Source organism: Simochromis diagramma, unplaced genomic scaffold, assembly GCF_900408965.1.
Source record: "Simochromis diagramma unplaced genomic scaffold, fSimDia1.1 OVJJ01000487.1, whole genome shotgun sequence".
NCBI classification, from domain to species: Eukaryota; Metazoa; Chordata; class Actinopteri; order Cichliformes; family Cichlidae; genus Simochromis; species Simochromis diagramma.
This window is the reverse complement of record NW_024387305.1, coordinates 4550025-4577711: the sequence shown is the minus strand read 5'-3', so window position 1 is coordinate 4577711 and position 27687 is coordinate 4550025. Positions and strand designations below refer to the sequence as shown.

Here is a 27687-nt window from a genome sequence, read left to right as displayed (position 1 = left end):
TTCATGTCGAGTCACCCTTGTCTATGTGTTTATTCATCTCCTCTTCTCTCCATAGACAGTGAAGTCTCCCTGTTCTCCATGTTTGCTCTGTCTCCCGTCAGACGTGTGTCCCTGTCAAGTCCGCATCTCCGTGCCTTTCACGTTGATAGTCTTGCGTCCTTTGTTAATGTTTTCAGTTTTGCTTCCTCCACTCCTTGTGATGTACGATTGCTCCCTGCAGTGCTCCCCTCCTGTGTCTGATTCCCTCATTATCACTCTTTGTATTTAAGCCCTGTGTTTTCCTGGGTCTGTTGTCCCGTGGTTACCCATCATGACTGCAGAAAACAGTAACTGGAAGGACAAAACAGTCATTCTGCAGTCATTGGTGTAAACGAACAGCTATTGTGCTTCATAGCTTGGATAACAGCTTCATAGCTGTCTGCCACCTAGTGACTGAGTTTGGTAACTTAAACTAAGTTTTGTGTGAATTTATATTTTACATGCACCTTTCCCTGGTTTTTATAAACTCAGCTCTGGTTACATGCAACAAACCACAGTAAATCTCACATTGAATGAGCTGTGCACAGGCTCTGACACAAAAATGTGGATGTGGATTAAACTACATACAGAACTTGACACATGAGGAGGCAAAAGTCTTGTTTAAAGAAACAGTCCTAAATGAAATAAGAGTCAGGCATTTTTGCCTCACTCTTTCAAAATATAATTATTAGGGAATACTTGGTTTTTACTTGAAATGTGTCTTTTTTTTTAAAATGATGAAGTCAGTGGGGCATAATATTATTTGATATAAATACATAGATATAATCTCATTCGACACCATCCTGTGATTATTTTAAGTTGCCTTAATTGCTCTGTAGCACTTCTTCAATCTGCGTTCACTTGGTTGTGAAAGCACCTACCATTATATACTTACGAATGCAAAGCCAGACATAACCATTGAGTCAAATAAATTTTATTTTCCAGCATGATGTATGGAACAAAAGCCATTAACAGTAAAAGGTCAGTGAAAATGATCAAGCTTGTTATAAAAAGTATAAATATAACATAATCCTCATAATTTTAAGGACACTTAATACATTTTGTCAAATGGTATAAATAAAAACTTGGGTTTCTCTTAGAATATATTGTCTAAACCAGTAAGACAAAACAGTAAATGCTTCTTCTCCTTGAAAAGTTCATAGGGTTCATTCTTTGAATAGAGAGTAAAATCAACATGTCAGCACCATAAAAAATAAAACAAACAAACACTGATTTTTATCTTCTCCGTGTGTGTATGGCCTGGTCTGTGTGGTAGACGCTGAGAGACAATCACACAGAGATTTATCACCATTGTTTTCATGAGGCATTCTCTTCATTCATGGTGGTTTTCACTACCGGTGTCAGGTTAAATCTGACCAGAAAGGACGCTATTGACAGTTTTATGTGTTTACTTTGACAGAAATAAACAATGGCCACAACATAGTTGGACGATTGCTAATGTGTTGGCTCACTTCAATGTTTTCCTCATTTTCCCTGACATATAAAAACTCCAAATTGGCTACCCCAAGCTCAGATTTTGAATGCAGTACAAACCTCATTTGCCCATCCTTTGCCAAAGTGAACCTTTTGAAGGTTAGTGTGTCAGAGAATTTCCTGACCCACTTTCTGAGACAAGAAGACAAAATAAGACTTCTATCATTTTAAAATTATAAAATTGCCTCTTCTTTCTATACAAGGCTAAAAAAAAGAGTGAGTAAACATCCATATTTAAGCCTGAGAAAACATAAAAAAATACACACTTATAAAACTACAAAAATAATATAGCTTCCATTCTTAAAGAGAATGAAAATCCTTAAGATTTGTGTTACCCTTTCATTCCAGCCTTTGGCTTAATCCTTTTTATGGAATAAACTGACTCCATTAATCGAAATACAACATTTGTAGTGAGACTCAAATATCCAGTATAGCATTCCTGTATAGTTTTCATCCTCTGAGGTTAACAATGTCTTTTCCTGACTTGGGACAGTGTGTCTGTCTGTTAAAAACCAACAAATGCTTTTGAGATTCATCGACAATGCCCTCACGGAGAGGTCTTTGGAGCTGCCACAAAGCTTGGAATGGCCCAGATTAATGTGTGTTGGAGAGCCATAAGCATAAGGTGCCACATCTGTACACCAGGTCATCAGTTCTATGGCCAAAGCCCAACGGAGACCTAGACCAGTCCGGCTTCCCGACACATTCGATAGAACTGCCCCCTCTGTGAGATGAGGTTGGCTGGAGAGTCCATCTCAGAAATGTGGCCTCTGTCCATGACGATAACTCTGCGAAGCAGCAAGAAAGAAAGTATATTGTTTATATGCAACATATAGGTGTGTAATAAAGCTGTGCAGTACAAGCAAATATTGCAAAGCACATCTGTATTCGTATTGGTACAAAACAGTCTCCATGTCATCTCACATGTCATCATTTCCTTTGCTGTATCTGGATATAGCATAACACTCTACTAGCATATAACTTGCCTGCATCACATAGAGAGTCTGACCTCAAACACTTTTGCATAGTCCAACAAATAATCTAGCTGTTTCTCATTCAGATCCACAGGCAGCAAGAGTCAGATCCATTTTTAAAGCAGTTTTTACAAACAGATCTTTCCTCTGTATGTTAATTCGTATCTACAAATGACAGAATATAAGTTAACAATTCATTGATTAAGTTAGTGCAGTTAAATAATGCAAAAACAATGCATGTCACTAGTGACCATGTTACACCTGGATTTGACTCTTTGACTCCACAAACTGCATAGATACTACTGGTTTAGGCAAAAGTTAATATTAACAAGTTTGTTTATAGGGCTACAAGAAAGAATATATTTCTTTAGAACCATTCCCACAATTTACTGTCTTTGAAATGGTAAATAAAAACAGTTTTTTTTTCTTCTAATAACAAATGCTCTTTACATGTTAGTGTCCAGAGTCCTCTCTTTTCAAAGACTTTTGGACTGTGACAAGAAATGGATAAAAGCAGCAATATTCCAGAAGCTGGGATCATCTAATGTGGGATCTTTACCTAGCCTCAGTCACTTAATGAATTCTTAAAATTGTCACCATTACTTTTTTGTCGATTCACTAAATAGACAATGAACATTAATATACCTGGTGTAGTCCATGATGGTATTAAGGCGGTGAGCAATGGTCAGCACAGTGCAGTCCTCAAACTGTGTGCGGATTGTTGACTGGATGAGTGTGTCGGTCTCCAGATCCACAGCAGCTGTTGCCTCATCCAAAACCAAGATTTTGGTTTTCCGCAACAAGGCTCTGGCTAAGCATACGAGCTGACGCTGACCCAGACTACGTATACAAAGGAAGAGAAGGGAAGATTAGAATATCATACTGAACGTGGTGCTGGAGTAGACGCTACCGTACGCTACTGCGTGTCATATTGGTGAGCTTATGTGTACCTGAGGTTTTCTCCTCCCTCTGTGCATTCATGGTTAAGTTTGTCAGGCAGATTAGATACAAAGTTTTTGAGGTGAGCAAGTTCCAGTGAACTCCACACCTCCTCATCTGTGTAGGTATCAAAAGGGTCAAGGTTCATCCGGAGGGAGCCTGAGAACAGCACAGGATCCTGTGAGAGAGGACAGAGATTTTATTCATCACCGAAATGTCAAAATTAGTAATATAATCACTAATCATTTTTTTAATGTGATGAAAGCCAGATCTCAATAAGAGTTATTGTACCTGAGGAATGATAGTAATGCGCGATCTGAGGTCATGGAGTCCAATGTCAGCAATGTCGACTCCATCGATAAAGATCTTTCCCTTTGCTGCCTCTAAGATCCTAAAGATTCCCAGGGCAAGTGAGGATTTTCCTGCTCCAGTTCTACCCACAATTCCGACCTGGAAAAAATTAGGTTTTAGAAATGATGTTTTAGATAATTATGCAGTTTACATCAAGGCGATGAACACTTTTAATATCACACAAAATGAATTACCTTCTCTCGCTCATGAATATGCAAAGTAATTCCTTTCAGAGCCAACTCAAGGCCTTTGCGGTACTGCAGTCCGTAGTCCTGGAACTCTATAGTACCGTTCTGGGGCCAGGCCTGGGGTAGTGAGCTGCTCTCTATACTCCAACTGGCCTGTATGAGCCAATAAGGAAGGATAAGTAGAGAAACAAAAGCCCTCCTCTAGTACAGTTTATTGTCCTAAGCAGTGATTGGTGTACGTGTGTGTGCGGTGGGAATAATGACCTCTTTAGGAGTGTCAGCGTACTCGTTCACTCTCTCAACGGAAACAATGTTGTTTTCCACATCAGTCCAAGATCGCACAATCCAGCTCAGGATTCCAGTCACCTGCAATATTTAGTGAAAAGGCTTTTACTTCTCCTGAAATGCGATGCATTTCCGGATAGAAATAAAAACAATGCAATTTTCACTTTTTCTAGTTTAACTCCCAAATGCCTCATTCTGTAGCTGTGTGATCAAAGAATATATACTGTGTTTCTGGTGGTAATAAGGTGGCTACTTGGATAACAGTATAACAACGTGACTGTGGGTAGACTGTATTACCTGGAGAGAATGTGACACAGCCAGACCAACAATGCCTGGGCTCAAGGTGCTTTTCCCCATCACAGACAGAATGGCAGCAGCTAAGACCACACCATTACCAACAAACTCCAGATTGACTGCCAGCCACCTGTAGATATCAGTGTTATCATTAATATCATTAATAACATTGTTATCTCATAAATCAACCACAATTCTTAATGTTATAAACCTTATCCAACCCTCATCAACTGCTAAGTGAGCAAATGGAATATGAATAAAGGCTAAGGCACTTTATAATGATTGCATATCCTCTCACCGGGTGGCCACAAATCGAGGGAAGTAGGAGGTCTGATTGAAGTCAACCCTCTCATTAGCCTGCAGAATGAACCTGGACTGCTCTCCGAAGGCTCGGATGACGCTGGCGCCTTGCACCGTCTCATTGAAATGGGTATAGATGGGCGAGCGGCTCACAGCTTCCAGCCTGCGCAGCTGACAGGATGTGGCAACGTAGAAGCTCTGTTGGCCACAGTGGAAAAGTAAAACACCATCTTTAATGAATGAAACAAGTGGGAACACTCAGGGCTTTCCCATAACTCAGAGTGAATGCATTCAAAGTCCATGTCAGCAGGTGGGGAACAAAATTCAAGTGGATGGCAAAATCAGCAGGTTTGGTTTTGGAGCCCAGAACTTTCCAATAACATACAGTAATGGAACCCAGCTCTTGCTAAGCAACATTCAACAGCATCATCTCAAATAAGAAACTAAAGATCAGAGTGGAGAGTTTATATTTTGGGGAGAAAATATACCTGGACAAAGGCATAGAGGAAAGCGAGAGGCAGGATGATCACGGCTGCAAAGGGTGTAGCCATCAACACGATGATGCAGACCTCCATGAGCTTGAAGATGTAGCTTAGCATCATCTTCAAGCCTTCAGGGACCATACAGTCAATAGCGTCAATCTCCTTAGCAAAGCGGTTCAGGAGGTTGCCACTTGGCGTGGACTCAAAAAAAGACATTGGAGAGTGCAACACGTTGTTCAGGAGGTCCATGTGCAAGTGGCGAGAGGCGATGATCCCGCAGATAGAGATGGCAACAGTCGTACCAAAGATAGCAACACCTGAAGGGAAGGGAGAATGAGTGTTTGTTATGTCCAAACGAAGTTAAATTGTTTCAATCATTTGAAGCATCATTTGAATTAAACCCACTAACTCACCCTGCACAAACCCAAGGGCCCCAAAGACAGTCAGTTTCAGGTCTGTATCAATTTGGGTGCCGTTAACAACAGGATCATCAGCCCACTTGCTGAGCCAGTAGTTGTAAGCCAACGAAGCGCCCTGCTGGAAGGCGTACAGGAAGACGATGGGAATGATGATGGCCAAACCGATTGTCTTGAAGTACTTCTTGTACATATCCAACCTGACCTGTTACAAACAGATAAAAAGCAGCAGGAATAAGAGAACTATCTTCACATCCATTCCCTCCATTTATCCAAGTCCAGATCAGAGATAATAAAACAATTTTATTCATAATTATTAAACCAGCAATAACTATTTTTGCAGACACAACCAGAACAATGTGTCTGCCATGACCATGTGTTTAACTTTACTGCTGTGTATCTGTTTGCCGTTTGGTGCTGGGCAGGTCATGTAAAATTGCTTTTCATTGAAGATGGCTTCTTGTTTTAGCCAAAAATAACATAAGGGGAGTGACTGTCTACCAAAACATTAGACTTGCACAATCTAAAATAACAACAATGATTTGAAATATACTGGCAAGCTAAGCAGAGTTGAGGGAAACTGCAGAGCATGGTAGGGAGTGGCACTGACACCTAATTTTAGGCCTTTTTCAGACTTACTCTTCCAGTGCGTGCCTTGTCAACTTCAGTGAGCTTTCCCAAGTCCTCTGGTACTTGTTCCTGGTCTGTTTCAGAAACAGGCTCCATATTCTGCAGGTTTGTATTAGTGGTGTCACCCCTAAGGAGAGGTCAGAGGTCAGTTTCATAAAAAAGTATGGTTTATATTCCAAATATGAGAATGAGGAGTGATGCATTTGTCAATGTACCCAATGAGCTGCTCCTGTGAGAGATCTCTGGAGAATGGCATGAAGTCGACCATACTGAGGCGAGCATTAGACCTCCTGGAACCGGCTACATGAAAAGTGTGCATAGTGTTGAGTTATTACTGGGAATTTAAGAGATTGTCTTAATGTAAAACAGCAAAACTAATGTCTGAAATGTCTTTTCACCTCGTTGTATGGCACTCTCTTTTCTCTCTGTGCTTGCAAAGGTGTGGATGAAGTCTGCAAATGCGCCGTGGTGGCTGAGGAGCTCCTGGTAAGAGCCACTCTCTGTGATTTCTCCATCTACGAGGACGAGGATGAGGTCGGCCTGCGGCAGGAAGCTCATCCCATGGGTCACCAGGATGCGGGTCTGTATAGCAAGCCACACAAGTCAGAAAAATGACATGTAAGCACAATCCAACGCTAAATTGAGGCTTTCTTGAAAACAAAGGTGTCAGCAAAGTGGTTGTTTCCATATTATGATAACAATAGAACAGAACTTGTAACTGGCGCAATTATCTTTGTGGTTGCGTTGAACTGGATAAACTGCACTTTGCAGACGTTATATGGCATTACCTTGTCTCTAAGGACTCCTTTTGGTCCAATGACTTTGTCGAAGATGTGTTGACCCACATGTGCATCAACGGCAGACAGCGGATCATCCAGCAAGTATACATCAGCCTTTCTGTAGACAGCTCTGGCCAAACTGACCCTCTGCTTCTGCCCGCCTGAGAGGTTAAGTCCCTGCATGGAGAAAAAACGTTTAAAATATCTGAGACTCAACATATGCATGAAGCAGCATTTTTTTTAAACAAAGTATTCAATACCTTCTCTCCAATCTCTGTAGCATCTCCAGCAGGTAGGATGTCCAGGTCAGGGAGCAGGGCACAGGCCTCGAGCACACGGTGGTACCATGTTTTCAGCTTTTCCCGGCCAAATATGATGTTGTCTTGGACTGTGGCATTCTGAATCCAGGCTTGCTGGGGAACATACGCCACAGAACCCTGTGAAGAGACAGTCAAAAGCGAGAATATCAATATTTATTACAAGTTGCCCACAAACTATGAATAGACCTTGTTATGGAACGCAAGCTTAGTACCTTGACAGTAACTTGGCCACTTCTTTTCTCCGTTTCCCCAAGCATAGCGGACAACAACGAGGACTTTCCACTGCCTACATGTCCTACCACAGCAACAAGGGAGCCTCGAGGTACACTGACACTGATCCTGTCAACAAAGAAGTGAATTTTCCTGTAAGCCTCAAATCTTTTATTCTGTTGTTGATTTCTTTTTTCAATCTTCTTTTTCCAAAACATATAAACACATACTTAAGACATACCGTTTAAGACATGGAGGACCCTCTGCAGACCAACTGAAAGTGCCGTTTTCTATGACCACATCTTCTCCGTCTAAACAATAAAGAAAAGATTGACTTAAAAGAACAAAACCTGCAGCGAGCACTGGAAAACAGATGTATTCTTTCATCCTTAGTGATAAACAAACTTTCAAAACAAAGCTTTTCCTTGAAGTTACTCGGCAGGGTGCAGCCGGGGCGTAATTACAAGTGAATTTTCTTAATCATACAAATTACAGAGCCGCTGCTTTTTCACAAACTGTCTTAGGAAGTGTTGACAGTTTACAGACAGAGGAGTGCAGTATATTTTTTTATTTCTTTCTGAATCATATGCCTGAATTCATGCTGTGATTTACGTTCAACCGCTGAAGGGAACATCCTATAATTACCCTGTCTACCAGTCAGCCTGGGGACCCAGGAAGTGACAGTGCACATGATCCATACAAGGTTGTGGTAGTCCACAGTTATAAACAACTACATCTTGTGGGATGCTTATATTGATTATGACAGCCTGTGATTTCAGGCAGTATGGGGAACCAAACTGTGGATATTTGTGAAACTGAAAAGTATAGAAGTGTATTCATTCAGTGTAATAGTGTATATATGGGTGGGGTTCTTACCAGAGCTCAGTGGTGCCTTTGAGACATTCTCCATTTTCAGTTCTTCTGAGCACAGGTACTTCCCCAGACGTTTCAGTGAGACTACAGCCTGAAACAGTCAGAAATGAAATGGTCGATATGTGCTGTTAAACTGTGGACTGTGAAAATAATCTCCTCAATCAGGGATGGAGAAGAAATGCAACCTACCTGCAGGGTTGTGCTTATTGCAAATGGAAGCTGACTGAGTGGAGTCTTCAGGATATTGATTAGCGCCATGGAGACAAAGACCTTCTGTGCATCCAGGACGTTCTTGTCATCAAGCATCACATAGACTCCAAACATGGCGAAAGCAATCTTGGGGGGGAAAAAAGGCACTAAATGTTACTTTTATGGGCAGAACCCTGCATGCTCTTTAGGCACAGACAGTTTTAAGAACAAGGATTGCACAGGTCTAAATTGTCAATATACTTTAACCCACGTCGAGACGAAAATCAGCAGCAATGCTTTAAATGTCTGATGCTACTTTCTGACTTCCCCGCCCTGTCTGTGGCACGTAACCCTAAGTCTAGCCGAGTCTTATTGTTCTGTAGACTTGAATCTTTAAAATAAGGCCACTTATGTATAATTTTATTTTTTGCGTCTCCAGCAAGGTGTTTGATAGAATAAGATGAAATTCTCTTCAGACATCTCCAGAGGATAAATCTTAATGATCTAACACAACCTTATTGATTTAACACTTGTAATTATTGTATTGTCTCAGCTTACTTTGTGTTTCTGGCATGGTAAGATGGTATAATGGTTATACCTGGTGGTTGCCAACACGTTAGCATGACTGAGAAAATACTAGTTACTAGTAGAATGCTACTATTTAAAGGTATGGTGCAAGAGCCGTGAATGAATGGGGACCTGTGGAGCTGTGGCCTAAATGTAATTTCATGAGGTACGCTTTATTCTTCTTGTATTTTTTCGATAGAAAAGGCTGAGACAATAGATACTACTGGCTTTGACTGATACCTTTCTGTAAAGATGAGGAAATTCACAGCACCACTAAGTTCTTCACGGCATCTGTTATTTAGATTTTAAGCATTAAATGAGCTGCAGCAGAGACATTGTAGCATTAGCCCCCTGAGAGCAATCACCTTCAGTCACAGATGACTGCTTGTTATACACGCATATACATTTCTCTACTGTTTAAGCTACACTCCTAGCCTATAGTTAGCATTTGGTGCTATCATGGGACGGTCATGAAGTGAATTCCTATCAAATCTAATATATTGCTACTGTACTTGAGAAACTACAAGATTTTTTTTTGTCTACATGTCTATTTATTCAAGACCGCCTCACTATCAAGACTGCAGACTATATAGCTCTTTAGCACAGTGGGCTTATTCAGACTTTAGACATGCAGGACTGCTTGTTAGTATCGTGGAGTTAGCCTCTGTATTGGAATGTCTATCAAATGATTGTTCTCACCAAGAAAGAAGAGGAGTTAAAGGATGCGATGGAGATGGAGTAGAGAATTTGAGACTTCTTCAGAGCCTTGAGCTCCTTTTCTCTGTAGCCCAAAACCTGCTCCAGGAAGGCCTTCTCCCAGGCATAAAACTTCAAGATTTTTATCCCATTCAAGATCTCATTCATCAGTCTGATACGGCCATCCATGAACTTCATTTGAATCTCCTGTTGACCAGACACAGGGGTTTTTACTCAGTATTGTTTGAAAAAGACCGCATGCAAAGCTGGAACTGAGGCACAGTGGATAGACAATTAGCAGACCACAGGATTCATGCATTTGTGAACATGGGTTTGACTCCCCTTATTACAGCTGTAGTAGTTTTCTTGAACATCACAGAACTTGTTTAATTCAGTAAGAATTTATTGCTTGTTACATTTTAGTGAATTTTATAACAAGGAAACAACAAAGAGCCAGGAATGTGGTCACTGCATTCAAGACTAAGTTCGATTAAACTGGCATCCAAATTTACAGAAGCCTCTGTTGTTTTTCCAAAGAAATGAAAAATTATGCCTTTCTACTGCCCACCCTTTCCTGTCATTGTTTTTCAAGCATGTTATATGGACCAGACATCAAAAGGACAAGGGAGAATGCACCATCCAGGCCAAACACCCACACAGCTCTTCAGTCACTATCTAAACCAGCTGTGGTATCCCTGACCTGACGTGCCAGATGTCTGGGTTACTGGAACGAAAGTGTGAAGGATTCCTGTAACAGCTTTTACCTGCAGCTTGCTTCTTTTCTTTGCAATGAATCCGTTGAGTGGAAAAATGAGAATGACAGTGGCAATTCCTGCCAGAGCTGACGGGCCAAGTTGCTGAAAAAAGGAGAAAGGATATGATTGTTTCAAGGTTTGTTTTCTCTTACTCTGTTAGGCCTCATTTGTGCATGAATTGGATGCTTTGTAAAAACACTGCATTTAAACATACCTGCCAGAGGAAGAAGAGACAAAGCGCAATCTCAATCGGAGCCAGCCACACAGCATTAAAGTACACCACAAAGTCCATGAGCTTCTGAGTGTCTGCTGAAACCAGATTCACAATCTCGCCCACAGTGCAAGTCCTTCTGGCAGAGCTGTTTATCACCAAAGACTGGATTGCCAACAAAAGAGACAGAGTTGTTTACAGTGTAATTTAATATCCTCGTAAAGATTTCACAAAATCATTCATCTTAGGTAAAACTGCTAATCACATACTCCATTCTGGAAGAAGATAAGGTTTTTGTTTGTGCCACTTGAGACATAATTTATGTTGTGTGTCTGTGTCGGTTAGTGGCTTCATGTCCGTAGATATAGAGTGACTCACCTTCCTGTAAACCAAGCCCATGACAGCTGTCTTCACCCTCATTCCCACTGTGAAGCAAGTATACATGTACTGATGGTTGAAGAGGGACTGAAGGCAAGAGAGGAGGAACATTAGCGTGGCGTAGAAATAGCCCTTCCACAGTGGTGCATCTTCATCTCTCATGAAATCCAGCAGAAGACTACGGAGGAGGACAAAGAGATACTTAATCGCAATGTTTCAGATGGTTGCACATGTTCAATTTTGTCTTCAACCTCTGTATTGAGGCTCTGTTTCTATATCTTTCCTGGAAAGTTGCGAATGATGCAAAGCAAAACAGGCACAGACAGGTTTTTTTACTCTTTTTACAGATTCAATCTGGTATTATCTGACTCTTTTCGTGTGCTTTTGCCAATGTCCTTGAGCGCTGCTGTGGCTGCTGGCTAACTGGCCATCACAAAGTAGCCTAGGTTGCACAACAGAGCTCAGCTTGTGGCCAGGCTGCCCTCACACTTGGCCAGCGGCTCCCTTATTGTGGTCCAACTGCATTTCTGCCATTTAGAGCCTCCTCTCTCTCTCTTCATGTCCTCCTTACTGGAGCAAAGAGGGCTGTGGTCTCGTCTACTTTTCTTGCTCACAGCTCTATGACCGTAATTAACACTTCCACTGCTTCTGTGCTTTGCATCAACAACAACATTCCAGTCTGACTGGTGGGATGGTGAGGCGGGTGGCGGGTCGGCCATGACCTGTTTTCACTGCTGCCAGCTTCTGTTGTTGTTTGGCAGTTGTCATAAATCACCAAATCCCTTAACGCTATTTATCTGTCTATCTCTATATTTAAAGAGATATTTTAGACGGTTGTATTTTTGTCTGCTGTTTCTTGAATTTTCCCAGCAGTAAAACAATAAAACTTTATTTTACCCTAGCCTGGTCTGCAGTGCATCCAGGTAATTTCAGTCAGAGCTGAGGTTTGGAAAGGTCTGGCTGGAGCTTTCCTTAATACAGTACACTCAATGCCATTTGGTTTGTGGGACACTGAGCAGTGAAAAAGCTATATTTGGGAACTCAACAACAGTATCTCATTCCAAATATAATGGCACAGTTTCTTGCACTAAGTAAACCTCTTTCTATCAGACTAGACTACTTCATTTCTATCTTTATGCTAAATCGTCACAACATTTGTGGATTATATAAATGAGAGAACTGCTATCTAGGGGATTTTCAGCAATGGAAAAAAATACTCATGGGCCTTATGGTACTAGCTGAGATACATTTAATATTTGCAAATATTGGCAACTCACACTACATCTACTTAAAGCCACATGTCTTTCATAAAAGCAGAATTTGAGGTTCTGGTGCACTCTTACCTTAGCACCTGAGGGATGGCGAACATGAAGGCATCGTGGAATATGATACACAGAGTACCAGTCAGGAAGTACGGGCCGAATTTGCGTGCCAGTGTTCTGAGGAGGAAGAAGCCAGAGCTTTGCTCCTTTTGCAACTTCCTGAGGAGCTGAGCCTGCTCTGGCAGTCGGCTTCCCAGCGCCACACCGGATGCTAAGGCTTTCTCCTGCCTAAAAGAGTGAAGACATGGTCACAGTTACAGACATCTATGTTAGAGATGCACCAACATGCTGCTGTCTTTCAAGTCTCCAATGTAAAACTCTAAAAAAGCACTTGTTTTTCGTGCCATCGCTGAATTTGTTGGCAGCTTAGAAAAGCATTATTTGCTGAAATAATTATTAGACTTAACAACTGCTTTCAAAGCACTGGATTGTGTTAACAAGCCTTGGAAATGGCACAGAGTCTCTAGTCTTGACATTATGGTATTGTATTGTCCTCAAATGACTCTCTTTGGGCCTATTTTTAGCCCTAAATGCCTGTGGTGATGAGACATCCCAAGTTTTAATTTACCACAGTTACAGCTCTGCTCTGCTCGGGTCATTAATTTGACCAGCCCCATGTTGAAGTTTGACCACATTGCAATAAAATGGAACTGATTTTTGGCTATGACAATAAGGAGAGGAGTACAGGGGATCACAGGCCTATGTCAAAATAGCAAGACACGTGCATTTCCTGCACATGTCGTGTCCTGTCTTTTGTGCTGCAGATTCATGCACCAACTGCTGCCTGATACATATCAAACATTAAACAGCTGAACATGTGGTTCTTTAAAGGAGTATGCTGACATTTTACATGCTTCTGATGTGGAGAACTATGTAAAAGCAGATGCCTTCTAAAATCTAACAAATAAAGCTGATGATCCCAGTAAAGACGTGGTTACCTAAGGTTAGGATTTAAATAAGAATTTTCAACAGAAAGTCAGAATGGCAGTTTGAGGACTTGAAAGATGACTGTTTATCAGGTTGACACAAAAATAATGCTATTGGTTCCAGTACTGTAACAGATTTTGTTATAGATTTTGCATCCACTAGTACACAGAGTCCACTAGGGTACGAATGATGTAAGTTTCATCAGCAGCAGCTGCATGTGAGGCTCAGCACGGCTGTTATTGTACCCTCCAATTTGCGGTGACCCCACAGACTTGTCCACCAACTGCACATGCTTCCCCTGAGCAGACTCCAAGTAGACTAGAAAGTAGTATAATGAGACCAATTATGTGTTTGTGGTGTCTGCAGATGTTTGTGTACGTGTCTTAAAGGAGCGTAATCCCAGCCATACTAGAGAGGTATACGGATGCATATGCAAAGTGCATTGCAGTACTACTGTAAATACCCAAAGTACCAAATAAAATTTATCAAATTTAAATAATTCTCACTTTTGAAGTTTGGCACATTCAGCTGTCCAGTCCTGTTCCAGATCTGAGATGATCTTTTGTGATCTGTCTTCCTCCCTTAGGGTCCACAGATCCCCTGCTTCCAGTGGGTTACGATATCCTTTTACGACAAGTCTGAGGAAGAAACACGGGAAGTGATTCAAACAGAATAAACATATTATTGTAAACAAGCACAAACTGTTGTCGCAGTGAGTCAGCCGATGCCTAAAAATGAAAGGGTTTTAAAGAACCATCTTACCCAGTGAACCACCAGAAGAGGATCTTTGACAGGAAAGAAGCATCTTTCACAGGACAGGGATTCTGCAACAGATTAAAGACCAGACTCACTGTTGTTTTCGCAGTAAATCTCTCACCACTTGAGGGTTTTTTGAGAAATACACATCCTAACAGAGTCCGTCGGTTGATGGTTGAATGGTGCACTTGTGCGGGCTGTGTTTAAGAATGCTAATGTGCGCAAACAACACTGCACACTCAGGTGGTCCAGTCTGAGGAGCAAAGGCCATGAACTCCCACAGAACAGCACAAATAGTGCTCAGTGTTAGCGCAGGGTGAATATGACGTTTTGAGGTCTGCTGCAGACAGAGTGGAAATGTGTCATCGCAAACTATAACAAGTGGATACACACGCAGAAAAACAGAGTTTGTCCCGTCACGCAAACTTTTTGGCATCTCCTCCACCCTGCCACCCCCTCACTGGGGTGTTTGCTCTCATCATTACCAGTGCTCTTACTCTCTGTCTCCCCTCTTCCTCTCTTCCTGTGAGTAACTCTAACCAGAGCATGGGGCAGAGCAGCGGAGGAGGTGGAGGAAAATGGGTGTGTCCACCACGCCAGACTGTGGCTTCTGCACCCTCAACCTCCTTGCTACTTGCCAGCAATTTCTTAGGGGACTTTTCCAGCTATTTCAATTGTTTACCACTGCGGAAATATTACATCATATGTCTGTTTGATAAGTTAGAGGCTCATTTTCATTCACCTGTGAGTTGCCCCTAATCAGCGTATTATTCTGAGCTCAACAACGTTTGACCAAGCTCATGTTTGATGGGGTAGTGAGATCTGTATTAAGTAATTGCTTTTCTGTTGTGTGGTCACAGACTCTTAGCAGTGGTCTCGATGTTATCTCACAAAGTGAGTGAGCAGTGCTGAAGGTATGCAGACACACAGGCACACACACACAGTCATTCACACTCCTCTCACAGGAAGCCAAAGTGGACATGTGAGAGTGAAAGGAAGGAGGATGTGAATCACATCATTTCCTCCAAAAGTGAAAAGTGTCTTCACAACAAAAGCGGAAAACCACAGGACAGCCACTCCGGCATTTTTCGTTCCTAGGTAATCATAGAGGATGTTCTTGACGGAAGCGGTTTACATTCTCCTCTGCCTACCTTTTCTGAGATGGTTTTTCCCTCTGGAGGCTGGTCAGCAAAACAGCACAGGAATAGCTGGGCCAACTGGATTGTGAAGTAGGAGAAGAAGGCGAGGTATCGTACAATATCAGAGGCAATGCCCTGTGGAATAAATAAATAGGAAAAGCAATGAAAAGGCAGCTGATAATGTCAGAATGCTGCAGTTAAAGTTCTTTGAGTTTACTGGTTTCAAGCAAGTTTTGCAATTTAGACATTTATTTTAAACTAGGGACACAATTAATTGGCTTTGCGGCCGACATGACGAGGGTTTTCATTTGGATCAAGATGTATTTTGGTTGTTTCATCTCTTTCAACATTACTTAACAAATCACACAACATCCTGACTGTGGTACAACGGATCATTTGTCACCACTGTGGCTTTGTGTGCAGTTTCACAACAGCACAAAATTCATTATATAGCTTTTCCTTTGAGCGCAAGCCGTATAGCGGAGGATGGTTTCTGCACCGGGATCACAGACACAATAAAGAGTATTTTGGACCTTTAAGCCAAATCAGGGTGAAAACCCAGAGTCTTTAATGGTGTGCTTTTTATAAATGAAACAACAGTTAAATTTGTCTCGCAGTCACGCTAAGAGCCCGTATCTGTAAACAGGGAAATTGTGGTTTCACAAACCAGCACTCTTACTTTCAATCAAGGGAGCAGCTGCAATATTAACCACTCAGAGACTTTTGTGAATTGTAGGACTCGCATGTTATTCTTGACATATAGAAACTTTGGGCTCTGGCACAGGCTTTGTTTACAACTGGGACAGAGCCACTGCCACAGGCTGTGTGCTGTGTATGTGCAGCAGTATGGCTATGCATAAGAGTTGGAGCCATGGTAAACAGTAAAATGATTTTCTGTGAAAAGTGTGGTGCCGTGCCCAGAAAGGCGATACGAAGAAGCCAAACGGATCCGGCCACACTGTGAAAAGCAGGGTCAGGATGGTCGGAGAGTGGGTGGGAAAAATGTAGGTCAAGCAGCTAAGAATGACCAAGGGTCCGCAAACATGAACTCCGTCAACTTGAGCTGTCAACGCTGCAATTTGAAATGGACACATTCTTCGTAAGCATTTAGAATACATCTCAGCGCTATATACAGTCCACACTGAATAAAACTGCTGAGCTGTGCAGCCTCCGCTTCTTTTATAGCTCATCACAGCAAAAGAAAACGTCTTACTGTTTGTATTTTGTCACGCAACAGTACTGATGTTAGTGATGACCGCTATAGTAAAACCCTCAGAAAACAAATACTGGCCAGGATAACTGGGAACAAAATGGCATTTTTAATTAATGAAAATTACAGACATTGAAATATACCAGTCAAAAAAAACACTAAAAATATTTTGTTTGCAATTTTGAAACTGTTAAACAGATCTATAACGTCACTATTCATTGCCTAAATCTTTCCTTTCTTTGGTTTTACTTCTGAGATCTAGTCCAATTTTTATTTACCGATGGGATCCTGGAAATTCCTCACTACTTCTGTTGCAACTGTATGAATATTAAATTCATATTTGTACATTCTAGGAAAAAGCACATTCAGTTTCCTTCCCAAGTTGGTTGAGAGGAGTGATATCGCTTGTGGCTGTATGCTTGATACCTAGCTCCACTATTTAGCATAAAAACAAAATCTGTCTCAGTAGCTGACACATTACATTTAATTTTTGTAATCAGTTTACTGTCTTTGTGGTAGACTAAGCCAATTAGTCTACCAGGAATTATAACTTCCTTTGTTTTATGAGTTTTAGGGGAGTTGCCTGCAAATCTGAAACTTTAAATGCCAGTCTTGACGTATAATACTTTCTAGCTGGCAGCAACAACAGTTTTTGGAGGAGAGGATGTGGTAAAAAGCCTAAAGTGATTAACCAAATTTAATACGTAGATACGGTTCATCATAAACTAGAAATATGGTATGGAGGATATAGTAAGAATTTATGAGTGGTTACATGTGTGCACCGTTCATGTGTCCGCATGTGTGAAGTGAAAACATCTGCGTGTAAATCATATATGGCTTTACATTATGTGTGAATGCATAGATTTCCATCTGGCCGTGGTTACAGCAGTGTAGGCCCATAAACACAGCGCTGACGTTCCTCTGGTCTGACCCTGGGCTGCCATGTCTCACCAGCATTTATCCCAGGCCCATCATTACTCTCCCCCAAACAGTATGGGAATGTCACACTGAGAAACGATAAAACAGAAATATGGATGTGTGTGTGTTTTTATGGAAATGCAAATGCGACTGCCCCACGGCTGCGTGAACAAAAATACAAACCTACCCCCATACAACAATGATTGCTGTGTTCGACGGGAGACACAGGAAGAAAAGGAAACCCTAAACACACACAGGCTTGACCAGAATTGGCAGTGTCATCCTCCAACACATTGTGTTAACTTTGGGCTACCTTGGTTAAAATTGGGGGATAGAGATAGAAATTCTTTTCTGACACAGGGTACAGCTCAAGCTGTGCTGCTGGAGTCTCGCGTCTAGACTACAGGTAGGAGCACAGCTGATTAGATACCTCTTCACGGTGTTTAGACATGGCAGGGTCACTAAGTTCAGACTGGGCATGCTAACAAATTCACTTTGGCATGAGCCTATTTTTGATTTCAGTCTTTTTGGATGCAAGATGATATCGTTTATATTAAAGGGTACATTTATTTTTATATTCATTAATAGGCTAAGAACATACCTCATCCATGGCTAGCTGGATCTTTGCTCTTAGAGGCACCAGAGCACAAACAACTGCCAAGACCCAGAACAGGAAGAGGAATATAGAGGAACGACAGCCTCTTATTCTTTCCAACTGGATGATGCACATGGCCAGGATCTAGAAAGAGAGACAGAAATACTTTAATTTAACAGTTAACATGTGTGGTTCTTGCAACACAGGACAGGAAACAACTCTGTCCCTGAGAGCACCATAGAGAAGAGAGCCAAACTCCAGTCTGTGATGCCACGTTGATACTGCCTGAAATTATTTCACGGACAAAAGGACCAGGAGGAATCAACTTTTGTAGAGCACAACAATGTTTTTCAGTCTCTGGGAAACTCAGATTTCATAGTCTGTGTACAGTCATGTCAACTGCTTTCTAATTGGCATTGCGTCTATAGATTGCATTATAAATTTAAAAACAGAGATCTTCCAAAAGGCTTTCCTTTGACTCTAAATGCCTCTGGATTTATGTCTATATGAAGACTTCAGGTTATTTGAATATTCTGATATTCTGCAGAAATCCAAAGAAAGTGATATTTATGCTCATCGTTTCTCACCTAACCAACAATGAGCCAAACTAGCTTAGAAATCAGTACAATAACTTCACAATCCACTAACAAATGCAGTGCAAACTTAATATAGCAACAAAATAAATTGCAAAAAATGGTGACAAACGTTGAAGTTAACTACGGTTAACATTTTACACAACATTTAATTCATGGAAAAACCTTCACTTGATGCAGGGGAATAAAACTGCCAACAAGCTGTTTTTTTTCTGGTTAATATTAACAAATGCTATCTTGCTTACTAAAACAAATGCATGACCCGAGGATGCTGAGAGACGATCTTTTAATGGCTGCGTGTGTCACCGGATGCCACTCGTGGAACCACAGAACCTCATTCTCTTCTATTAGCTGCAACTGTCAGTGCGAGTGTTTTCCACAGAGCACAGATTTCATGTGATCTAATGTAATGCGGTCAATGGTTTTATAAAAACCTCCAAAAATAGCTCTGATTCTGGGAATTCCCTGGCTGCAGACACGAATATGACTTGGCTCTTTTCTCTTTATAAAAATGACACATATATGCCGCATGCCACACTGTCCTATATACTTTCCTGTTTTCTCCAAAAAACAAACAAACAAACAAGCAAAAAAAGACTAATTTGGTTTAGACATGCTGGCTATCTGTCTGTGCTCAGAGGAGGCACGCATCGGCTTGTGAACCTCTGTAATTGGTCCCTCACCGACTGGTTGGCCAAGTGAGACGTCACTTCACCGTGCCAGCTCATCACCAAGTGGGGAGAAAGCGGATTTAGGTTTCATAATGAGCACCCACATTGGTTACCCCGGGACGAGCCGCAGTGCTGTCCTGTTATAAACTGCTGGTCTGTCAGTTATATAACTTTTTTCTTTTTGCATCAACAACCTGAAGCACTTTGTGTAAATCCAGTGAATATCTTTGTGCTAATATAAACAATATTCTTGCTGCAGTGATGATGAAACATTTGATTTGATTTGATTTCATTTGTTCATTCATTTTCCCCAACACATTTGATGCTCACCAGCCCATCAGGGAGAGAGAATATAAATAGACACGCACTTACAGTCACACATATGGGGAATTTAGAGTCTCTGGTCTACCTGACTTGAATGTGTTTGGGAAGTTGGAGGGAAAGCCATAGATACAGTAAAGAGGGGATGTGAACAACATGCCAACCCAAAACACACAAATGTCAAAGAATCTTGTGTGCTTTAGGACCGAAGCTATTCTAATTAGCAATACTTTAGTTAACTGAGTAGCTTCTTTAATAGTTTTCAATGGAATTTTATTCTGCTTTAAATGCATATTTGGTTTGTTTTTTAACATCAAATCAGCAACACTGGCCTGATTTATTCATTCACTGCTTTATATACATAGCATAGCAGCGCTGTTAGCAAAAGATTTTGAGCCTATTAATGCTTGTGGTTGCACGCGCCTGAGCAGTGCCAGTCCAGCCCTGTCTTAACTCAATTTTGTGGTCTTAGCCAACTAAACACGAAATACTTTAATACTACCTGTGTAGCAACTACTGGAGATTTAAGATTATCGTCAAATGAAGTTTGAGAAAAAGAGGAAATTTAATGCCACAGTTAATCTTCCAGTTACATAACAATAGATTAAAGTGCCAGTGAATGGTAAAAATGGATTTGTGGGACAGCCCAGCATGATATAAAGACTGAACAAATGCAAAAGTCAATAACTTCAACTGTTATTTAATACACTTTTAGAAGTATTTTCCTCTGCTGCATATGGGAACAATATTCTTAACTATGTTAAACTAGATATTGCTTGTGATCATAAAGATAAAATAGTTAGCTAAAAGATGCTAAAATGCTACAGTTTAGCGATAATTAGTTGATTAACACTGGGGATGAATCAATATAAATGAATGTATTTCATAGGTTAATTTGACCCATTAGTCAGTTCATCTTATTGACTGCTGGAGGAGTTAAGTAAGACTATGGGACTACTTAACACCATATCTATTAGGCACACTCTATGTTAGTGTGCTGTACCAAGCCCATGGGAAAAACCTTCTTTTTTTTAAAATTCTTTTGCTCCTAAACACATAAGATCACATCAGCCCCAGTCCAAACCTTAACACCAAACTGGCCTTAGGTCAGCGTACGAGAGGAAGGTCGATCTTATTCCTAGCTTTCCGCTCTGTCTTTCCACCATATTGCTGCAAACCAGAAGCCCATCTGTTTGTAGGAGTTAGTGGGTGGAACTAACTTCATCACTAGGCCTGAATCAAACCCCGACCTTATAATTACATGGGAAGTGTGCAGTGCTGGGGATGGAATAGGAGCTTTACGTCATGGCATTACTGATTATAACCGGTGTCATGTGTGTACTTTACATCCGTACTGACCACGATTCATTCGTGGGCTGACTGACTTGGGCGAAAGCGTTCCCATACACTAACTTGAGTTGAAGGGCAACAAAACAAACTGGTCAGAGCAACAAGAGCACAGTGTTCCGTTCCCGCACCCAGGGACTGGTTGGTGGTATGTGGCTAGAATCAACATCTAGAAAATTATATCCTTTAATAAAGATAAGTCTGGCACATAGATTAAAAGATTGGAGACATGTTCTTAATGTGATTTAGGAGTTTGTTGTCTGCCCCCCCCCACCCTCCTCCCCGGTGTGAGAAATTAGATATTCCAAAAAAGGGACCTTTTTTGAGATGTATCCTTTTGATACAAGAGACGTCTCAGTGTATTTTTAACACAAACACGTGCTGGTATTTACTCAAGAGTCTGAAAAGACCACAGGTGGGTAAAGCTGTCTGACTTGGAGAGTGAGACTGAGCAGAACGTGTATGAGGCTACAGAGAGAGAGAGAGAGCTTTGTACGTAAACTTATACGACTGTGTGGGTCGTATACGACAACTTTATAAGCTCACAGGACCCTTCCCATCTGGGCTCTGCACCCTTGCATAGCATTGTACTTTCTATCACTCTTGCTCAGGATAAACAGCATTTTAAACTTGCCATGCCACCCATGCTGAGCTGTACTCCTCTTCTCCTTTGCCTTCTCATCCAAGTTAAGTATCATTTAAGATGTACTGAAAATGAGTGGGATCGATGTTCTCAGAAACATTCAGGGACTTTTCTATCAACAAAGGCTAAAACATTTCTCTGATTGCACGCTGGGCCTTATTTTCTATAAATAACCTTCTAGCGCTCACCCTAGACACCACTGTGATCTGGGTCGTAGAGGCCAGTATGGTTTGCTTCGAGATGTTTTGAGGGAAGATACAAACAACATTTGTAAAGATTAAAGATCTCTTCCAGACTACGTACATCTGCATATGTCTTGCACTGATTCAGATCTAAACATTTGAGTCAGAGCTTTTTGTTTTGGGTTTTTTTGGATTTTGGGTTTGGTTTATACCCAACCGAGGATTCTTGTTGCTAGGGTATCCGGAGGGCTATTTTGTCTTTTATCTTTTCTTCTTCTTTGCTAAGGCGTTGCAGTTGAACCCACTGAACTTAAATACAGTTGTGGTCAGAAGAATTGTGCTCAGAGAAGCATCTGGCATCTAAACTTCCAATCCAACAGTACACCTGTAGGCTATATAAAGACCGAATCTTCCTGTGTAATTAGGGTTAACACAGACTACAATTGTGTGTCATCACCTTTGTATTTGCTGGATTTGTGTGTTTTTGTTTTAAAGACAGACCACATAGTTGGAAGACAGTCATATGGACTTAATTGGGATTGAAGCCATGCCATTGTCAATGTTCTTCGCCACTAAGCAGCTCATTTGAATTCTAATACATAATTGACCAATCATCATGATGCATGATGATGTGTCAGATACAAACAGTACATACCTTGGAAACAGTATACACTAGATCATCACCTATAAGAAATATTATGGTTTATGCAGTGTTTTTTCATTATGTAGTGTATAGTGTTTCCAAGGTATATACTCTGACACATTATATTCAGTCATATTCTTGCAGATTTTATATCCATAATGTAAAAAACAACACATGTAGACTCACAGAAGCAAGAAAATTAAAGAGGAAGGGTCCAAACTGGGAAAGGGGAAGTCAGAGGGAATGGACTTCCTCTGGTGTCTCATGAGCTCAGCTGAGAGGAGTTTGTGTTAAAAAGCCTAAATCACAGATGGAAACATGAAGCAATTCCCATTTTTTTCAGTGTCAGTTGTATATATTTTGTAAAAGAGGGATCCAGGCTGCAAAATATCTGATTCATTATATTTGGTTTATTTGGCCACTGCCAAAGTACCTAACAGTCACACTTTCATTGCATTGGAACTTTGCACATACATATGCAGTTACATTGACTCCACATGAAACAGTAAGTGATGTCATTATATAAGTGCTTTGCAGTCCGATGAGCGATTGTCAAATACAAGCAGGTTACTGTGATATTTGCATTGCCTGCTACACCATCAATCTAGCTATAGTTCTGCATCTTTGCACCTCAGTGTTTGACCAGCATACTGTATATTTGCACAGTGACATGTGAGCCAGCAGGACACAAGTTGAAATATTTCCCAAACATCTCTGTTAGCTAAAGCTACTCTGAATGAAGAACAAATGTCAGATCTACAAATCAACGGTGCATCTATATAAAGAAATTATGGACACCTGATGCACAATTAGATGATTGCTTTGCAGTAATATTAAAGTTGTTGTCTGTGTTTAATAACTGTGTTTAAAAACTTGCGTTGTAGTTCTTGCTTTTTTATTCTTAAAGGATTTGTTTTCAACACTGTGCCTTAATGTTATCACTCCCATTCTGACGACATGTAGTTTCCCCCCTTAGTACAAACACTAAGAACACAGTGCAGTGCTTTGGCTAAATAAGGAATCGATAAACGCGCCTTGCTCCTATCCTTGATGTTCCAAATGTCATGCAAGTTCTAAAGTGTGCGTAACCTTTTCCAGGTCAATAAAACATTAAATTAAAACAACTGGAGTTTGATTTGGATAGATGTGTACATGTGTGAGAAAAAAGAGCCACAGTATTTACCACAGTCATGCTGCGAATAATAGGGCTGAGCAGAAAGACCATGTGGTGTTGGATATCCTGGCTCCTCTCCAACAGGATGTAGAAGAACTCCACAAAGCCAAATGAAGCCAGCAGGAAACCCAACACCTGAACAGAGCAGAGAGTATGAGGAGAATGAGACGAGAAGCTAAAAACAAAAATAAACAAAACAAAAAAAACCAACACAAACTTAGCAAATGTTTCGACTTTTTTTCTTTTTCTGTCATGGGAAAAACTTAAACAATAAGCTGAAGACTGGCCAGCATTTAAAATGATGTCTCACCATCTTGGCAGAGCAGAGACAGGACATTTGAATGTGTCCGCGGTCATGGCAGTAGAGATGAAGACAGTAGAAAGGGGCCAGCAACCACAGATAGATACAGGGGACCCACACCAGCACTGTGTTCTGGAAACACTGGGTTAGGTCTGGGTTGGCTGTGTACCATGTACGGTTCCAGTCCTGCATCAGAGAGAAAACAAGAAGTTCAAAAGTTCAGATTGAAAGAATATACTTAAAAGCCAGAAACCGAGGTCAAACTGTACGATTATATTCATCATCTGACAGACTAAGCAGGCGGGACAAAGTGGCAAAAATCCCGACTTGGTGCAGGTCCTACGTTTCATCCATCAATCCAGTGAGAGCGAAACCACAGCAGGTCAACAGAAAACGTATCTGTGCTCAGTCCTGAGAGAGTGCGAGCTGGAAAAGGCCTCCTTTGCCAAAAAAGCTGAGTCAGTATTTGAATGTTTTATTTTTTTTTCCCCTCACCACGTCTCTGGCTTGTTTCCAAATTTGAGTAGGACAATATAACTGTCAACAAATCAAACGATGAGGTCAAGAACTACAGTAATAATGAAGCCCATAAACTATAAAAGTTTGTGCAGACGAGGTGTGTTGAGCAAATGCTGCCAAAATGTTGCGATTACGTAACAGTAGCGCAACCAAGATAGTCTGTCTATCGTTAAAAAAAGATACTTGGGGCTAAATGGCTTGTTGTTGTCAAGCTTCCCTTGTTTATCACCTCGCTGCCCTAATGAGGGGCAGGGTGTCTGGCTGTGCTAACAACACTGCCCCGGGGAGTCACCACAGGAAGTGGTTTTAAAGCTTCTAGCATGGCACATACGTCTGGCTCTGCTGGTAGAATTCCAACTGGGATAAGATAAAGTGGCCAAAATTGGTGGCAGCTGCGAGATTATTATGTAACAACCGTCTGTCCACACACAGGCTTTTGAGTGAAGCCCGGCAGGTGAGACGTTGGGCAGACCGACGCTGTCGTTTCTGGTAACTGTGATTAATTCAAGTTTACCATCAGTCAATACTGTTTACTGCCACATGGGTCTGAATCATGATCTGACTGCCAGGCTCTTGTTTCAGTTGCTAGCAATTATGATGATACACTTCTTTGGCTGCCTCGCCTTAAAAGTCTGATTCTCACATACAGCTTCACTACATATCTGGTTAAGGTTATGCAACGAGTGCATGATTTTGCACCTATGGTATAACAGCAGCTTCTGTGAGGTTTGGCATATCAAAATCCATTTAAGTGAAAAACTGCTTGAGAAGGAGCGAGTGGGTGGCTACTTTCACAGACCTGTCTGAGTTCTGTGGTCAGTGGCAGGCAGATGAGCACTTTTATGATGACATCCAACCCGTCAAAGCCTCTCTGCGCTCTTTCTTGTGCTTTTTGCTTGTTTCTGACCCTTGGCTGAAATGGTGTCTGGTAGATGCCAATAGTGTCTATTTTTACCTGACAAAGTGATTTGAGAGTGGAGAACAGAGACACTTACTGTCCTCTGAATCTGCTCATTGTTGCTTTTTACATCCCCTTTATTTCAGAAACCAATTCAGCGTGTTGCAATCCCCTTGAGTTTTGAGGAACTGTTAGAGGATTACCTATTGTGAGTATGTGACGTGTATAAACTATAGAGACTGTAATTTAAGGGAGCGTTTATCACTCCCCTGTCTGTCTCACTTTGGCCTGTTGTTCAAATTATAGATTAGGTTGATCTAAAAAGAAAGACGCTAAACACAATCCTAGCTCCTAAATTGGCCCCTTTCAAATTTGTCCTAAAACCTTTCAGGTCAGGTGTTGCTGGAACAGATTGCTGAGCTGGACTTTACAATTTCAGTTTTAGATCCATATAAATCTGCATTGCTGCCCCAAGGCTGTGACCAGTGAGTCAGCAATGATGTCATTTCCAAAACATGTAAAAAGGTCAGTGTAGTTAACAGCAATAGATATTTGTGGCCAGCAGAAGACAGAAACATCTGTTAAAACATCCCGTAAGAACAGCACATCTGTGTTTTGAAGTTTCATGGCAGCGAGGGCTGCACAAAATACAGTAACACGCTTTCACTTTCCCAACAGTGTTTGATGGCAGTTGTTTTGAGGTTTTGCAGGAGCAGAAACAGGGAACAAGAAGTAACGAGAACCAGAAACCGAGTGAAAGAGGAAGGACGAGGGTTGAAAAAGTCAAGTTGGGAATGAGTGCATTTAATAATCCTGGCATTCCAGTTGGATCACAGCCGTTCCTTTTATTTTAGAGCCGGGATTTAGAGTGTGGAGTCTTGCAAACATGCAAGACTAAAAACCTTTTCCAATTAGAGCAGCAGACTCACTGTGGTGCATTTCATCCAATCAGCATCTCGTTGTTATGAATTATGCCGCAGGATGACAATAAACACACAACTGTGGTATTCATCAAAGGTAAAGGCTGGCGTTCAGAGAAGCTTTAGATTAGAATTAGTAATACTGGCTGCGAATACTGAGAAGGTCAATGTATGGGGGTTTTCTCCCTAAACACGCAAAATTAGTATTACTCATTTGATTTATTTATTAGTGCCAGTAATCCTTCTAATCCCAATAAACAACAGGTATCCAAGGACAAAATGCTAATCTGGCTAATGCTAATGGCACTGATCATTTAAATAATAAGATTAAAACAAGTTTAGGAGAGTTTCACCAAGAATTATAACAGTGTGTTTATACACCAACACTTCTGTAAACAAATGCTAATACTCATAATATAATCTGCCAAAATAACAAAAATATCTTTGATTTCATATTTAGCAATTCATAGACAACTACGAGCTGAAATTAACAGACATCTTTGCAGGAATAAGCAGGAATTAAAAAGACATACCTCATTTTTTAAATGAATGCTGTTTAAAAGTGACCTTGGCTGAAAAAGCCACACACTCAGTAATGCGATGTGATTCCAGGGTCAGTGAACACATCATAAACTCACCCACAGAGGGTCCAGGCCACTGAGTCTGCAAAAGGCATCCATCCACTCGTTGGCTCCTTCCTCCCCGTTGCTCCACTTGTTGGGCTCGATCAGCACTGCTCCTCACAATGGGTAGCACAGACTCTCTGCAACAGCACCGGTGGGTGTATGTATGTGTGACGGGGGGAGAGACACTGAGTCCTAAAAGACTAATGGTTGTGTTTCTTGGGTTTAGCTGGTCCTGGCTTGTCTGTCTGTGTGGTACGCTGTGTTTATTAGTGTGTGTGTCTGTTTGAGTGTGTGACCTTTCCTGCTCTTTAATAAAACAGCTTCTCTCAATGAAACGCTGTTTCTGTCTGCCTCGCTGTTTGAACTGGTGCTGCCCTGAGATTCTGTGTCTTTCTGAGTCTCACTCAGTCTGCCTGCTGTTTATGAGTGTGTCTCCTTGTTGGGTGGGTGGAAATATTTCTCTCTCTCTCTCTCTCGCTCTCTCAAACTCTCCCTCTTTCTCTCCCTCATTTACTCACACCCCTCTTTTCTCTCCCACATCTTCTGGATTTTGATCAAAACACCACAGCTACTCCCCTCAGTGGGATGACAGCTCCACACCCAGACACACTCCTCCCAGCTTCACTCAGTGCC

General features: G+C 41.3%; 1 protein-coding gene across 1 annotated transcript; it reads right to left on the bottom strand.

The window, feature by feature from the left end:
* Positions 1 to 928: 928 nt before the first annotated feature.
* Positions 929 to 27687, bottom strand: abcc6a (ATP-binding cassette, sub-family C (CFTR/MRP), member 6a). The gene is made up of 31 exons (XM_040004415.1): positions 27067 to 27687; positions 24101 to 24277; positions 23800 to 23925; positions 18223 to 18360; positions 15506 to 15628; positions 14361 to 14422; positions 14105 to 14236; positions 12693 to 12899; positions 11350 to 11527; positions 10975 to 11136; positions 10770 to 10862; positions 10009 to 10212; positions 8743 to 8889; positions 8557 to 8644; positions 7922 to 7991; positions 7683 to 7809; positions 7411 to 7587; positions 7160 to 7327; positions 6770 to 6953; positions 6587 to 6671; positions 6381 to 6498; positions 5739 to 5946; positions 5332 to 5642; positions 4842 to 5041; positions 4547 to 4673; positions 4229 to 4330; positions 3971 to 4117; positions 3717 to 3875; positions 3437 to 3603; positions 3132 to 3326; positions 929 to 2300 (listed from the first exon to the last, which is right to left on the bottom strand). The coding sequence occupies exons 1-31, from the start codon at positions 27106 to 27108 to the stop codon at positions 2192 to 2194; spliced, it is 4533 nt and encodes a 1510-aa protein (XP_039860349.1). The 5' UTR covers positions 27109 to 27687; the 3' UTR covers positions 929 to 2191.